Source organism: Salvelinus fontinalis, chromosome 21, assembly GCF_029448725.1.
Source record: "Salvelinus fontinalis isolate EN_2023a chromosome 21, ASM2944872v1, whole genome shotgun sequence".
Lineage (NCBI taxonomy): Eukaryota > Metazoa > Chordata > Actinopteri > Salmoniformes > Salmonidae > Salvelinus > Salvelinus fontinalis.
In genome coordinates this window covers 18,048,366-18,062,284 of record NC_074685.1, presented here as the reverse complement: position 1 = coordinate 18,062,284, position 13,919 = coordinate 18,048,366, and the positions used below count along the sequence as shown (strand labels likewise).

The 13,919-nt window shown below is 43.1% G+C and overlaps 1 protein-coding gene across 2 annotated transcripts in view; it reads right to left on the bottom strand.

Moving 5' to 3' along the window:
* The window catches only part of whrna (whirlin a), a 168,747-nt gene that overhangs the window by 77,334 nt on the left and 77,494 nt on the right, over positions 1-13,919 (bottom strand). For both annotated transcript variants that reach the window (XM_055874156.1, XM_055874157.1), the window contains exons 2-3: positions 11,829-12,047; positions 11,262-11,387 (exon numbers count right to left, since the gene is read on the bottom strand). In XM_055874156.1, coding sequence (XP_055730131.1) covers positions 11,262-11,387; positions 11,829-12,047 — 345 coding nt within the window. The remainder of the gene's footprint in view (positions 1-11,261; positions 11,388-11,828; positions 12,048-13,919) is intronic.

Sequence of the window (13,919 nt, the reverse complement as noted above, 5' to 3'; positions counted from 1 at the left end):
TTAATCCAGTGCTTTTGATTGAGGAAGCAGCGAACCTTTTGTGGGGACAACGTCGCCGATGCATTTCCTAATGAAGCTTGTGACGGTGGTGGTTAGCTCGTCGATGTTATCTGCGGAGTCCTGAAACATATTCCAATCAGCGCTAGCAAAACTGTCCTGTAGCATAGTATCTGATTCTGGAGACCATTTCTCAACTGAGCGAGTCACTGGTACTTCCTGTTTGAGCTTCTGCTTGTAAACAGGAAGCAGGCGTACAGTCATGACATGATTTGCCGAATGGAGGATGAGGGAGGGCCTTGTATTCCAATTGGCTCCTTCATCCCCTCTCCTCCCCCTGTAACTATTCCCTAGGTCGTTGCTGTAATTGAAAATGTGTTCTCGGTCAATTTACCTGGTAAAATGAGGGTTATATAAAATGTAAATAAATAAAAATGGTATGCTTGCTTGTGGGTAGAATAACAGTGGTCTAGGACTTTATCGGCACTAGCGGCGAGGGAGACGTGTTGATGGAAGTTGGTCATCACGTGTCTTAATAACACGGAATTAAAATCGCCGGCAACCAGAAAAGCAGCGTCTGGATGTAAGTAATTCCACTCTGACATTATGGGGTATTGTGTGTAGGCCAGTGACAAAACATCTCCATGTAATCCATTTTAAAATCAGGCTGTAACCCAACAAAATGTGGAAAAAGTCAAGGGGTGGGAATTGTTTCTGAAGGCACTATCAGCAAAATTGTATTTACATATATCATATGCCAGTTTGCATAAATTTTTATTCAAAGCAACTTAGTCATGCGTGCATACATTTTACATATGGGTGGTCCTGGGAATCGAACCCAATACCCTGACGTTACAAGAGCCATGCTCTACCAACTGAGCTACAAAGGACCACAAAGGACATTCTGTGTATGTATTCTTGTTGACTCACAGATGAACAAAAGTGTTTTGATTGATTACTACTAGTGATAAAGTGGCGTTCGACAAACTAAAATGGTTCCAACAGGGCTTTTGCTCCCTTGCACACAGTGCTTTGTATTTGGATGGATTAAGTAACAATTTCAATTTGGGTGTTGGGAGGCTTTCCATCCGTCGTGATAATAGATCGTTCTGCTGAATGGTGGGAAAACAAATTAGTGTGTTCAGCTTGGCTTTCAGTCCGACTCCGCACTCTGTTTTAGTACACTAGTTCCTCTTAAATGGCCTCTGTGGAAGTCCATAGCATTGTTTGTGTGATTCATCTAAGGAAAGGTTTAATTTAGTCGTTTGTATTGTGTCAGCCTTTGTTGATCATGTTGAATCTCTTTTGTCTAATTTGTTAAGTAGTGGTGATCTCCTTTGTATGATCGGCAGTGCATTTGTTCAATTCAGTTTAACACCATCCAGTAAAAGTCTGACATCTCAGTTGTCTTTTCTCAGGAGTCTGGCACGATCTAGGCATCCCTCTCTCTCTCTTTTTGGAACAAACATACACCTCCCTATTTCCCCACCCCCCCTGCTGCCTTCCTTCACTTAGGGAATCCTGTTTTAAAAGAAAAATGCTGCATTTCATAGAGCAGAGTTGGACAAATGGGCACGGCGCCAGTCTATATCTAATCTTTTCCCTGTTCTTCTTTTCCCTTCACTGGAGAGCAGACAAGAGCGAAATGTCACGGCTGCCCGAGTGTAGAGGAACAGAGGTGTGTGGCCAAATGCCAAACGCTGCTCTGTCACAGCCTGGACCCTTGTACTGCACTGTAGAGGGATGAGAGAGGGAGATAGAGAGGGAGAGACAGATGAAGGCAATGAGAGAGAGATACAGTAAAAGAGACATAAAAAGAGCGAATGGATACCGAAAAAGACAGCAACACTGAGGCCCAGAGAGGCACAACAAAGTGAAGACACTTCAATCCACAAGATGGGAATAGAGAGTGTCTGACTGTATAGGGATCACTGTCTTGGGATCATTTCATCTCACATCTCCTCATCCCCCTCTCACAGTAAAGCAATGAATAAACCTACACCGTACAGTACATCACTGTCCCACTTCCACCACTGTAATGTCAATGGGATTCATGACAGTGGGCCAGATCAAACAAATACAAGATGCGTCCCAAAATGGCACACTATTCCCTATATAGTGCACCACTACTATTATAGTGCACTACTTTTGACCAAAGCCCTATAGTCCCTGGTCAGCACTGGTCAAAAGTAGTGCACTATATAGGGAATAGGGTGCCGTTTGGGATATACGCACACTGTAGGGAAGAAAGACACTTCAAAGGGGATCTAATAGGATGTCTGTTCAGCTCTCCTCACCTGAGACAAGTGTTCTCTAACCCCATAAAGTCACTGTGCTGGGTGTGTTTTTTATATTGTAGCTCAACCTTTTCTTACTGCTATGAGATCAGCTCTGGTCAGCTTTCAACTCTCTCTCCCATCTGATTCACTTAACATGCCATGCCTTCATCAAAATCCTGATTTAGTTCATACAGTTTGTGTATTGGTCAGAGAGCCCCTGTGATATACCTGTTATCTCGTGGTGGGTGGAGATATAGAAGTAAAATCAAATTTCATGGCTGGAATGGAATAAAGGAATGGTATGCGTTTGATACCTTTCCATTCAGTCCATTCCAGCCATTAAAATGAGGTGTCCTCCTATATCTTCACTCACCAGCTACCACTGCAGTAGCCCAAGAACTTTACAAGCTTCATTCCAATCACTGTAGATCTGGTTGGGATTCCAAGTTTGTGTCTGTAGTTGTGATTCCAGTGAGGGTGATTTGTTGCTTTCTTGTGGATGTGTTCAAAATTAAATCAAACTTTATTTGCCACTGTGACATGTTTACTTACAAGGCCTTAACCAACAGTGTAGTTCAAGAAGAAGAAAATACTTACCAAGTAGGCTAAAATAAAAATTAAGAATAAAAAGTAACACAATAAAAGTAACAATAACGAAGCAACATACAGGGGGCACCAGTACCGAGTCAGCGTATAGGGGTACAGGCTAATTGAGATACTCTGTAAATGTAGGTGGGGGCGAAGTGACTAGGCATACAGTTGAAGTCGGAAGTTTGCATACACCTTAGCCAAATACATTTAATCTCAGTTTCACAATTCCCAACATTTAATCCTAATTAAAATTCCCTGTTTTAGGTCAGTTAGGATCACCACTTTATATTAAGAATGTGAAATTTCAGAATAATAGTAGTGAGAATGATTTATTTCAGCTTTTATTTCTTTCATCACATTCCCAGTGTGTCAGAAGTTTACATACACTCAATTAATATTTGGTAGCATTGCTGTTAAATTGTTTAACTTGCGTCAAACGTTTCGGGTGGCCTTCCACAAGCTTCCCACAATAATTTGGGGGGATTTTGGCCCATTCCTCCGAACATAACTGGTGTAACTGAGTCAGGTTTGTAGGCCTCCTTGCTCGCACATGCTTTTTCAGTTCTGCCCACATATTTTCTATGGGATTGAGGTCAGGGCTTTGTGATGGCCACTCCAATACCTTGACTTTGTTGTCCTTTTTTACAGATGAACGTCGTACCTTCAGGGGTTTGGAAATTGCTCCCAAGGATGAACCAGACTTGTGGAGGTCTACAATTTTCCTTCTGACGTCTTGGCTGATTTCTTTTGATTTTCCCATGATGTCAAGCAAAGAAGCACAGAGTTTGAAGGTAGGCCTTGAAATAGATCCACAGGTACACCTCCAATTGACTCAAATTATGTCAATTAGCCTATCAGAAGCTTCTAAAGCCATTATATAATTTTCTGGAATTTTCCAAGCTATTTAAAGGCACAGTCAACTTAGTGTATGTAAATTTCTGACCCGCTGGAATTGTGATACAGGGAATTTTAAGTGAAATAATCTGTCTGTAAACAATTGTTGGAAAAATTACTTGTGTCATGCACAAAGTAGATGTTCTAACCGACTTGCCAAAACTATAGTTTGTTAACAATAAATGTGTGGAGTGGTTGAAAAACATTTTTTTTGACTCCAACCTAAGTGTATGTTAACTTCCGACTTCAACTGTATGTGAAGGAGATATTTCTGTATTTCATTTCCAAAACATTCGGAATAAAAAAAAAAAACATGTTTGCATTATGGGGTATTGTGTGTAAATGGGTGAGGAAAAAAAAATATTTAATCCATTTTGAATTCAGGCTGTAACACAATGTGGAATAAGTCGAGGGGTATGAATACTTTCTGAAGGCACTCTAGTCTCCACTCTGGTTGGTGTTAGTAGTCAACTGCACTGAGACATTGTTGTCCATAATAGTTTGTCTGCACATACAGTGTTCATCAGAGGCGTCAAACCCATATGTACTGTTAAAAAATAGATGTTGTTGTTTCTCTGTTTTACCTCTAGCCACATAGCAGTTTTATGAAGTTGGCTTTAGCTTGACCAGATAGGTTCAGAGTAGCTAGTTTGTCTAACTACCTTAGCTGGCATGCCTGCTAGCAATGTTGGTAGACTTTAAAAAAGCAAGCAAAAACTAAATGTACTGAATAAGACTCACATTCCTTTCAATCTTTTACCCAGATTTTTGCAGAGAAGCAAAGGGGGGATACAGACAGCTCAAGAGGTATGCAGACAGCTTCGGTATGCAGAAAAAGCTGTTTCAGGTGTTCGAAAAATGTGAACCACCTCCCAGCCATCCTCACATACTTTGTGCCTCCTCAGAGTTTTGGGGTGTTTGATGCCCCTGGAGTTCATTATAGGACAGCCTTCGTCTCAGCAGGAGTTGTTTCATCCATAGCTCTGACACTGTGTTATTGTGTTGATGCTGGTGCGCTTGGCGTGACCTTTCTCAAGACATTGAATTCAATTAGACTGAAGCAGCCAGGTGTCATGAAAAGGGCAAACGACTGTCAGTAGCCTTTTCCACCGCGGAGAAAGCTGTATCTGGGCAGAGCACTTTACCCGAAAAGACCCATGCTGTGTCCAAAATGGAATTCTATTCCTTATTTAGTGCACTACTTTAAACCAGGGCCCATGGGGAATCGGGTGCCATTTGGGAAACTAGCTAGCTGTTATAAACACCCCAACACTTTACAACAACACTTTTACAAGGCCTCTGGAGAGTAGAACCATAAGGCTGGAGAGTAAAGCCATAAGGAAGCTTTTACAAACACAAAGTCATTTGGTGTGCAGAGAGAAAGCGAGAGAGAGAGAGACAGACAGACCGAGACAGTGCTGCCACCATGGCTGGTTGGGATGTTTTTATACAAGCCTGGCAGGGATTGAACTGAGCAAATCCATCATCCCAATGCTAGATGAATACCTCCACACAGTAACCGTACAGACATCCCCTGGTTAATATGACTACAGTTGAAGGACTTTCATTTCATTCCTGTCGGGGGCTGTGGACACTGTGTACAATAATATTCTGAAGTATATTTTAGAATTTAGACATAAATGGATTGAAGGCCCCCTCCAGAGTGAATTACAGAGCTATAATCAACATGCCATTCATTTACAGAGGGATAACAACAGGAATAAACCCACAAGATGACTTGTCCGTCAGGCGTCAGTACGTTCCATCTGCTGTCCGTGACCAGTTGACCTATTGGGCCCACACATCACCCTCCTCCGGTCATCCGGGGATTGGTCGGACGGTGCGCTGTCTGACTGGGAAGTACTGGTGGCCCACCTTGGCTAAGGACATGAGGGTTTATGTTTCCTCCTGCTCGGTGTGCACCCAGTGTAAGGCTTTTAGACACCTGCCCAGAGGTAAGCTACATCCCTTACCCGTTCCACAACGGCCTTGGTCACACCTGTCGTTGGATTTTCTGACGGATCTTCCTCTCTCACAGGGAAACACCACGATCCTGGTGCCATTTATGAATGGTGCCATTTATGAATTATTTAATAAACAGTTAAGTTATGGACAAAAGAATACCAGCATAGTTTTTAGAAAGTGTCAATTTATGCATGGTTTGGAAATATGCACTGGTAGCCATAGAGGCATCTCTCTGTTTGAATGACATGCCCAAATGACCATTGTCCCGTCGCGCTGACTTCAGTCATCATGAAGTGCTTTGAGAGGCTGATCATGGCCCACATCAAGGCTGGCATGCCAGGCACACTGGACCCACTCCAATGTGCTTACTGCTCCAACACAACAGATTCATGGAAGATGCAATTTCCATCGCTATTCACACGGCCGTAACACATCTGAACAAGAGGATTACCTATGTGAGAATGCTGTTCATTGACTACAGTTCCACACCACCCTCTGCAAATGGATCCTGGACTTCCTGATGGGCAGACACCTCCTCCACACTGACTCTTAACACAGGGCACCCCAGTCCTCTGCTGTACTCCCTGTTTACCCACGACTGCATGGCTTTGCAAGACACCAACTCCATCATCATGTTTGCTGTCGATACCACGGTTGTAGGCCTGATAACCAACAACGACAAATCAGCTTATAGCGAGGAAGTGAACTGGCATTGTGGTGTCATGACAACAACCTCTCCCACAATATCAGCAAAACAAACGAGTTAATTGTTGACTTCAGGAAGCAGAGGAGGGAACATGCCCTGATCCACATCAATGGGGCTGCAGTCGAGAGATTGGTGAGTTTTAAGTTCTTCGGCGTCCACATCACCGAGGACCATGGACCAACAACACCACCACTCTTGTCAAGAGGATGCAACAGTGTCTTTACTTCCTAAGGTGGCTGAAGAAATGTGGCACGCCTCTCCCTAAACTACCGCTGCACCATTTAGAGCGTCCTGACCGGTTGCATCACGGCGTGATACGGAAATGGCTCCATCCATGACCGCAAGGCCCTGCAGCGGGTGGTGAAGATCACTGGAACCATGCTTCCATCCAACCAGGACATTTACTCAAAACAAGGCCTGAGCATGCGGCATCATCAAGGACCCCACACACCCCAGCCATGAGCTGTTCTCTCCTTTACTGTCGGGCAGACAATTCTGGACTAATATTGAGGGTTATAATGTGTTCAGAGCTGACAAACAGGGTCGAGATGGTGGAGTAGCCATTCTTATTAAAGTCCTTTCTCTGTCTCTTTACTGAAATCCATTTTTCTTACTAAAAAACTTTAGCTGCTATCTTTATGCCTTTGTCTGGGGGAAAATGTTTCCATAACTATTATAGGGGTATATTGTCCTCCCTCAGCTAACCGTTGTGCACTCAAGGAGTTAACTAGTTTGTTGTCTTATTTTACTAAATCAGAAATGATTATCCTGGGTGACCTAAATTATAATTGGGAATTGCAGGCTTTAGACAATCTAAAAGGCGTGTAATGATCTCAATCTAACTCAGCTGGTGACTAAGCCTACACAGGTCAACCCCAAAGATCCTTCAAAGTTAACTCTGATTGATCTTATTTTACCGAATACACCAAAGAAATATGCTTCTACTGGTGTCTTTTCCCAAGACATTAGTGACCTTTGCCCAGTTCTTTGTGATAGAGATGTGAGAATACAAAAGTTGAAGCCTTGTATCATCACAAAGAGGAACTTTTAAAAACTTCAGTGAACAGTTTTTTTTTCATGATCTTTATTTTAGTGACCTTGACTGTATTTCAGCTATCCCTGAACCTGATATAGCTTTGAGCCTTTTTGATGATGTCTTCAATACTATTGTGGATAATCATGCTCCATTAAAAAAATGAAGGGTTATAGGTAGATCGAATGCCTGGTACACTCTGGAAATATCAGAAGTCATTCATAAAAAAGAGGATGTTTGGGTCAAGGCCAGGAACACAGGGTTAGGCCCGGACTGGCAAGATTTTAAGCAACTGAAGAAACGTTGTGTAAAACAAATCAGAAAAGCTAGATCTGATTATTATGTAACCGCTTTTCGGATTGTAATGGGAACCCGGCTAAATTCTGGAAAACTGTCAAATCCCTGAAGGGTTCTACTTCCTCCTCTACCACAACAAATTAATTCAGACACTAGTTTCATTACGGGAAAAAATGACATTATTGATGCATTTAATCACCATTTTATATCAGCGGGCTCTCTCTTTGAAATAACTTCTAAGCCTCTTCACAATGATATTGGGCTCGACCCTGATAGGGGAAACTTACTGAATGATCAGAGAAATGATAGTCAAAGATTTTATTTTAGGCTATTTACAGAAAAAGAAGTCCTGGATGCTTTGCTAGCAATAAACAACATGAAATCCACAGGGGCCGACCAATTGGATCCTGGTCTGCTTAAGTGTGCATCGCCCATTATTGTTGGCTCAATAACACACATTGTTTATTTGCAGTTTTTTATGGTAGGGAAGATAGATGTGTTTGCTTTCTACTAAATGTATTGGTAAGTCATGTATTTAACAAACCTCAAAGTGCTTTTCTTAGGAGCGAATGGTCTGTCTGCAGGCAGCAGGAAGGCAGACTGCACGCAGGCAGCTCGAGATCATTTGATTGACAGTTCTGGTTGCCTTGTGATGTGTTTCGATGTTTTCAATGAGAGCACAAATGCCATTGAGGTTGGCGTTTGAATGCCGTCAGCTGCCACAGTAGACAGGACTTGTTGCCAGAGTTAAATTAATTACACTTTTGCCATCTGCCGTGCTGTTGTTTTTCTACCGGATGTTGATTTTCACTGATTGTTTACTGAAATCACCATAGCAATTCATACTGTCATACTGGCTTTCATACTGTCATCACCCTCTTTCTTGCTTTCTTGTTCCGCTATGGCGAAAGGTATGATGTTTTTTTAGTCCTGCTTCAGAAGTGGCATTACTTTACAGAGAAGTTAAATGCCAGTTCAGTGGCGCTTCAAAACGGTCTTTAGAGAAGGTGTTGTGGTGCCATTTAAAAAGCCGTAGTGTATCCTTTCAGACAAACAAACATGCCGTAGCCGAGGCGCTTTCAAGGCGCCACATTCCATATATCTGAAAGGGGTATAAGAGTCTGCGGAGCTCCTCCTTTTCCTCACCACTCTATAGAGCGCTAACACACAGCTAGAAAATATATGGCTGTATAAATGTGAAGCATCCGGCTGGCGTTTCCACTCATACCAACTATGGTGATGAGAGGAAGCCCAGTGGGAAAAGATGGTGCGAGATGGATTTTGGCCGACATTCTGCAAATGTTCTCATCGATGAAACATTTTATTTCCATACAGTTTTCTGTTTCCAAAACTATATAGAATCTGTAACAAACCGTTTGAACTGTGTTTTGTTGACTTTGCCTTTTGCCAAAGTCTGTAAGTTGTTGTTTCGTTTGTATTCAGATTTGATTAGGATTATACACTGACTTTTAAGACCTTATCAATAGCCTACTAAATTGTATCTTGCTTATTAACTATGTTTGGCATGTCCATGTCTATCCCTAGCCTCTATATCAATGTGAATGCCGTAGTTTAACTATGCATTTCCATATTGAAGCAATGCAATTAGAATAATATGGACTGCAAACATGTTCAACATATTTTGCAAATGGGGCAGGCTAATTAACAGACTAGGCTATAATGGACTAACATTCTAATTGGAGTTGATGACAACGCAATACATAAAATGCCTTAAATACACAACTTGAAGCAACCACATATTTAACCATGGAGTACATTCTGATTGGCCAGTGAGGGACCAAGCCTCGACACACCCACAACTTGTTTATTCAGAAAAACCCAGCCCTTTCACGCCACCGCCAGCAACTGCAAACAATAATTGTGGTAGCAAAAATATTTCTGACACACAGAGCTACAGAGCTACCGCTATTCACTTAGTTTACCCATTCTGTTAGATTTGTTAAAATAGAGCCCCTAGCCTGCATCCCACATGGTACCCTTTTCCCTATGTAGTACACTACCTTTACCAGGGCCTATAGGGCTCTCTTTACCCCGGGTGCCGCAAAAAGGTCTTCAACGAGGTCCGGAGGGACAGGTCTGGAGGGCCAGGTCCGTCCCATAGAGGGGCAGGGGCAAGGGAGGAGATGGACGGCCCCCTGGCCTGCTACGCCTGTAATAACCCCATCAGTCAAAGTGTCAGCCCAGCTGGCTCCAGCAGGTTTCGGGCTTTTATTTGCTGAAATGTGTGCCATTGGCCAGCTATTAAAAGGGACAGGCGGATATTTGAGACTCAGCATTTAATTGAAGTTTTACGGTAATAACGCACATTAAGGTTGCAGCATACTGTATGGATTCATGTTGAATCCATTGTGTGTGGGAGTGTGTGTGTGTCCGTGTTTTGACTCATGCTCCCTGAAAGTCGTCAAAAGCGTGTGTCTCGGCACCAGGATACCAGGTGTCCATTGAAGCGTTGTTCATTCTCTCCCCTGTCAAAAAAAGGTATAGGCCCAACACATCAGAGACTGGGCTATATTTAGATCCTGCTCCAATGCCTCCCCTTTCTTTTTCCTCGTGGCCTAAAGTGAAATGTCTACATACTGCTCACTAGAACAGAGGACATAACTGGTCCATAGCCATGTCCCCATTTCAATATATTCAGATGACAACATTGCCTTCCCTATCAAATCACATCAAACCACCATGCATCAAAACTCAGAGATGTAAAAAACAATTACTAGTTGAAGATTTCTGAAAAAACAGAACCAAAACAATCCCCTCCACTCAACAAGCACACACAGGCAAATTGTCTTTAAGATGACAATGAAGCATAAGGAGAAAGCAAGAGAGAGATGGAGTGAGGGAGAGACAGAGGTAAAAAGACAAGAGTCTGGAACACAGCAAAGAGAGTTGGATGGAGAGAAAGAAACAGACACATTTTCCCTTGAAGCCCCTCTCGAATGTAATGATGATGTTGAGCCTTTGAGCCTCCTTCTCCATCTTTGTCTACCTCTGTCTCTCTATCTCGCCCTCCCTCCCACCCTCTTTCCTGCTCTCTCTCTCTCCTGCTTTCTCTCTCTTTCTCTCACCCTAAATTTCCCTTGGGAGGTCTTGTCAGTCGCTACTAACACGGAGGATCAATATCCTGCCATGAGTGTGAGCCATTGATGGGAGTCTCATCCTTCAGCAGTGCCCACACTCCAACTGTCTTTCCTGTCCCTTAATGACCTAATGTGTGATAAACTGCAGAGGGAGGGAGAGAGAGGAGGAGAACAGCCCCAGATGTCATTCAGCATTATGGACAGTTCTGGTGACCTCCTTAACATGCCTGTCTTATCAAACGTATTATGAATGTTTGTATGTGTGTGTGTGAGTGCTAGCTGGGTTGGTGGTATTCTCAGAAGCTCGCGCTAGCTATGTAAATATGTCACAAGAGGTTCAAAGGAAGTGCACTATGTAGGGAAAAGGTGTCATTTGGGACGCAAGCCATGTCGGTGGTTACCTTAAGTCCACTACACTCTGCAGCAGAACCCCGGTCCACACCGGTGATGTAGATCCCCAAGGCATACTCTGCCCCACCCCGGATCATGAGACCTAGTGAACGGCCATCGTCCAATACCAGGTTCACCTGACAGAGAAGTGGGGGGAGGAGGGAGGAGGAGAGAGAGATTTTACAGAAAAAAAATCCAGCATTGTCTAAGATTCTGAAGAGTCTTTTTTTACAACAAATTGAGCAGCTATTTGTAAGTGAGTTATTGTTGGCTAAGAAGAGTGAAGTGGACTAATTTGTCGAGACAATAAAACATGAACAGCTGACATCTGGAAACGCCCAACAATAAATTACACTCTTAATTGCTAAACTAAGCCATTTCAGAGGCCAGTGGTAATGTGAATGCTCAGTCTGAGTGGGCACCTGTGTGTGTGTTCAATGACCTGTCACCCTAACAACCAACCAACTGTAGGATCAAACCATGCATGTCACAGCAGACCCTACAGATCTAGAGAGCTGGTATATGTGTATTTGTGTGTGTGGGCGTGTGTGTCTACATTTGTATGTAAACAGGCTCACCTTCTTCTCATCTCCCTCCTGCAGTATCTGCATGGTGCTGCGTCGTTGGCTGTCGGTGCGTCTCAGGGTGGCACTGCGGTGCTCTGGGAGGTCAGGGGGAGGGGGGACACTGTGACCCTGAGGGTCCACCCAGGTGTACACATGGTTAGTGACATAACCCCCCGGGATACGCCCCACCGACTGCACCGACAGGGACAGCTTCTTACTGCCCTTCAACACCTAGAGCGAGGAGAGGAGGGGTGGAGGGGAGAGGAGAGGAGAGGGGGAGTAGGGGAGGAGAAGAGAGGGTGGATGAGAGGAGAGGGGGGAGTAGAAGAGAGCAGGGGAAAGAGATGAGAGTCAATATTTCACAAATCATCCAAATAATCTATTCATACATGAGCAAGCACTTCAAAGCACGGAGTACATACAGATCATTCTGGCAATCAATCATACATTCACACATGCAAGCATGCACCTGTACACACACACACACACACACACACACACACACACACACACACACACACACACACACACACACACACACACACACACACACACACACACACACACACACACACACACACACACACACACACACACACACACACACACACACACACACACACTTGATATGCTGAGACAAAACACTCTGGGTTGTGCCTCATTGATTTCTGATAGTCTGCTGTAACTGCAATCATGTTTGTGCAATGTGTTGCGTTGAATGTATCAGTGTGTGAAAAAATCATACTATTCCTTTGTTGTACAGTCAAACAGTCAGATTCTAAAAAAGCCTGTCTTCCAGACTGTTCTCCTAGAGCTGTATTAATCAAGCGTCTAAAAGTAGGAGTGCTGATCTAGGATCAGGTCCCCACTGTCCATGTAATCTTATTCATTGTGATCTAAAAGGCATTCCTACTCTGAGACGCTTTATGAATACAGCCCCTACTTTACAGAGAATCAATTGGGAGTTGGAGTACAAATAGTGCTACAGTACATAGCTCCTAATGCACTGTGAGTTATGCAGATAGGCTTCTGTTCTCCTCTGAAAAATACTTAGACAGAAACAACATCTACAGAGTCCACTTAGTTGATCCTGTGCTTCCCCCTGAGCACCTGGTAAAGAAACACTGCCGCTGGCTCACTCTCCAACCAAGGAGCATGAATTGAGATGCAAACTGAAATGTTGAGGAAATTCAGAAACTCTTGTAGGACAGTGGGAGTTGATAAAAATGCTTCTCTATACCCTTTAACTGGAACAGAATATGGAAAAATATGACCTTGGCATCCTGTAATCTGAACCTTCAACTTAGACATTTTAAATTTGTTCACAGACTGTATTTAACACTAAGGAAACGTTTTACGATGAAATTAGCCCCAACTCCAAACTGTTCACTGTGTACCATAAATCAGGTAGGCACATTTCTTCATATGATGTTGTAGTGCTCTGCAGTTAAATGCTTCTGGGACAAAAATACAAAATGAATTTAGTGCATGAATGTAAATATTCAATGCTTTGCATCTACTATGTTACTTACCAGTCAGTCACCAATAGAATCTCTAACATCAGAATTATCCAGAGAGAGAATGAATGGTGCTAGTCCAGGAACATCTGAGGCCTGGACAAAAATACTTGACTGTGTAAAGAATCATCTCAGCCAAAGCCCAACACATACAAATAATATAAACAACTTATGAAGCCCAACACATACTGTACAAATAATATAAACAACTTATGAAGCCCAACACATACTCTACAAATAATATAAACAACCTATAAAGCCCAACACATACTCTACAATTAATATAAACAACCTATAAAGCACAACACATACTGTACAATTAATATAAACAACCTATAAAGCACAACACATACTGTACAAATAATATAAACAACATATAAAGCCCAACACATACTGTACAAATAATATAAACAACCTATAAACCATACAAACGCTTCACACCGCGTGGCCGCGGCCACCCTAACCTGGTGGTCCCAGCGCGCACGACCCACGTGGAGTTCCAGGTCTCCGGCAGCCTCTGGAACTGCCGATCTGCGGCCAACAAGGCAGAGTTCATCTCAGCCTATGCTTCCCTCCAGTCCCTCGA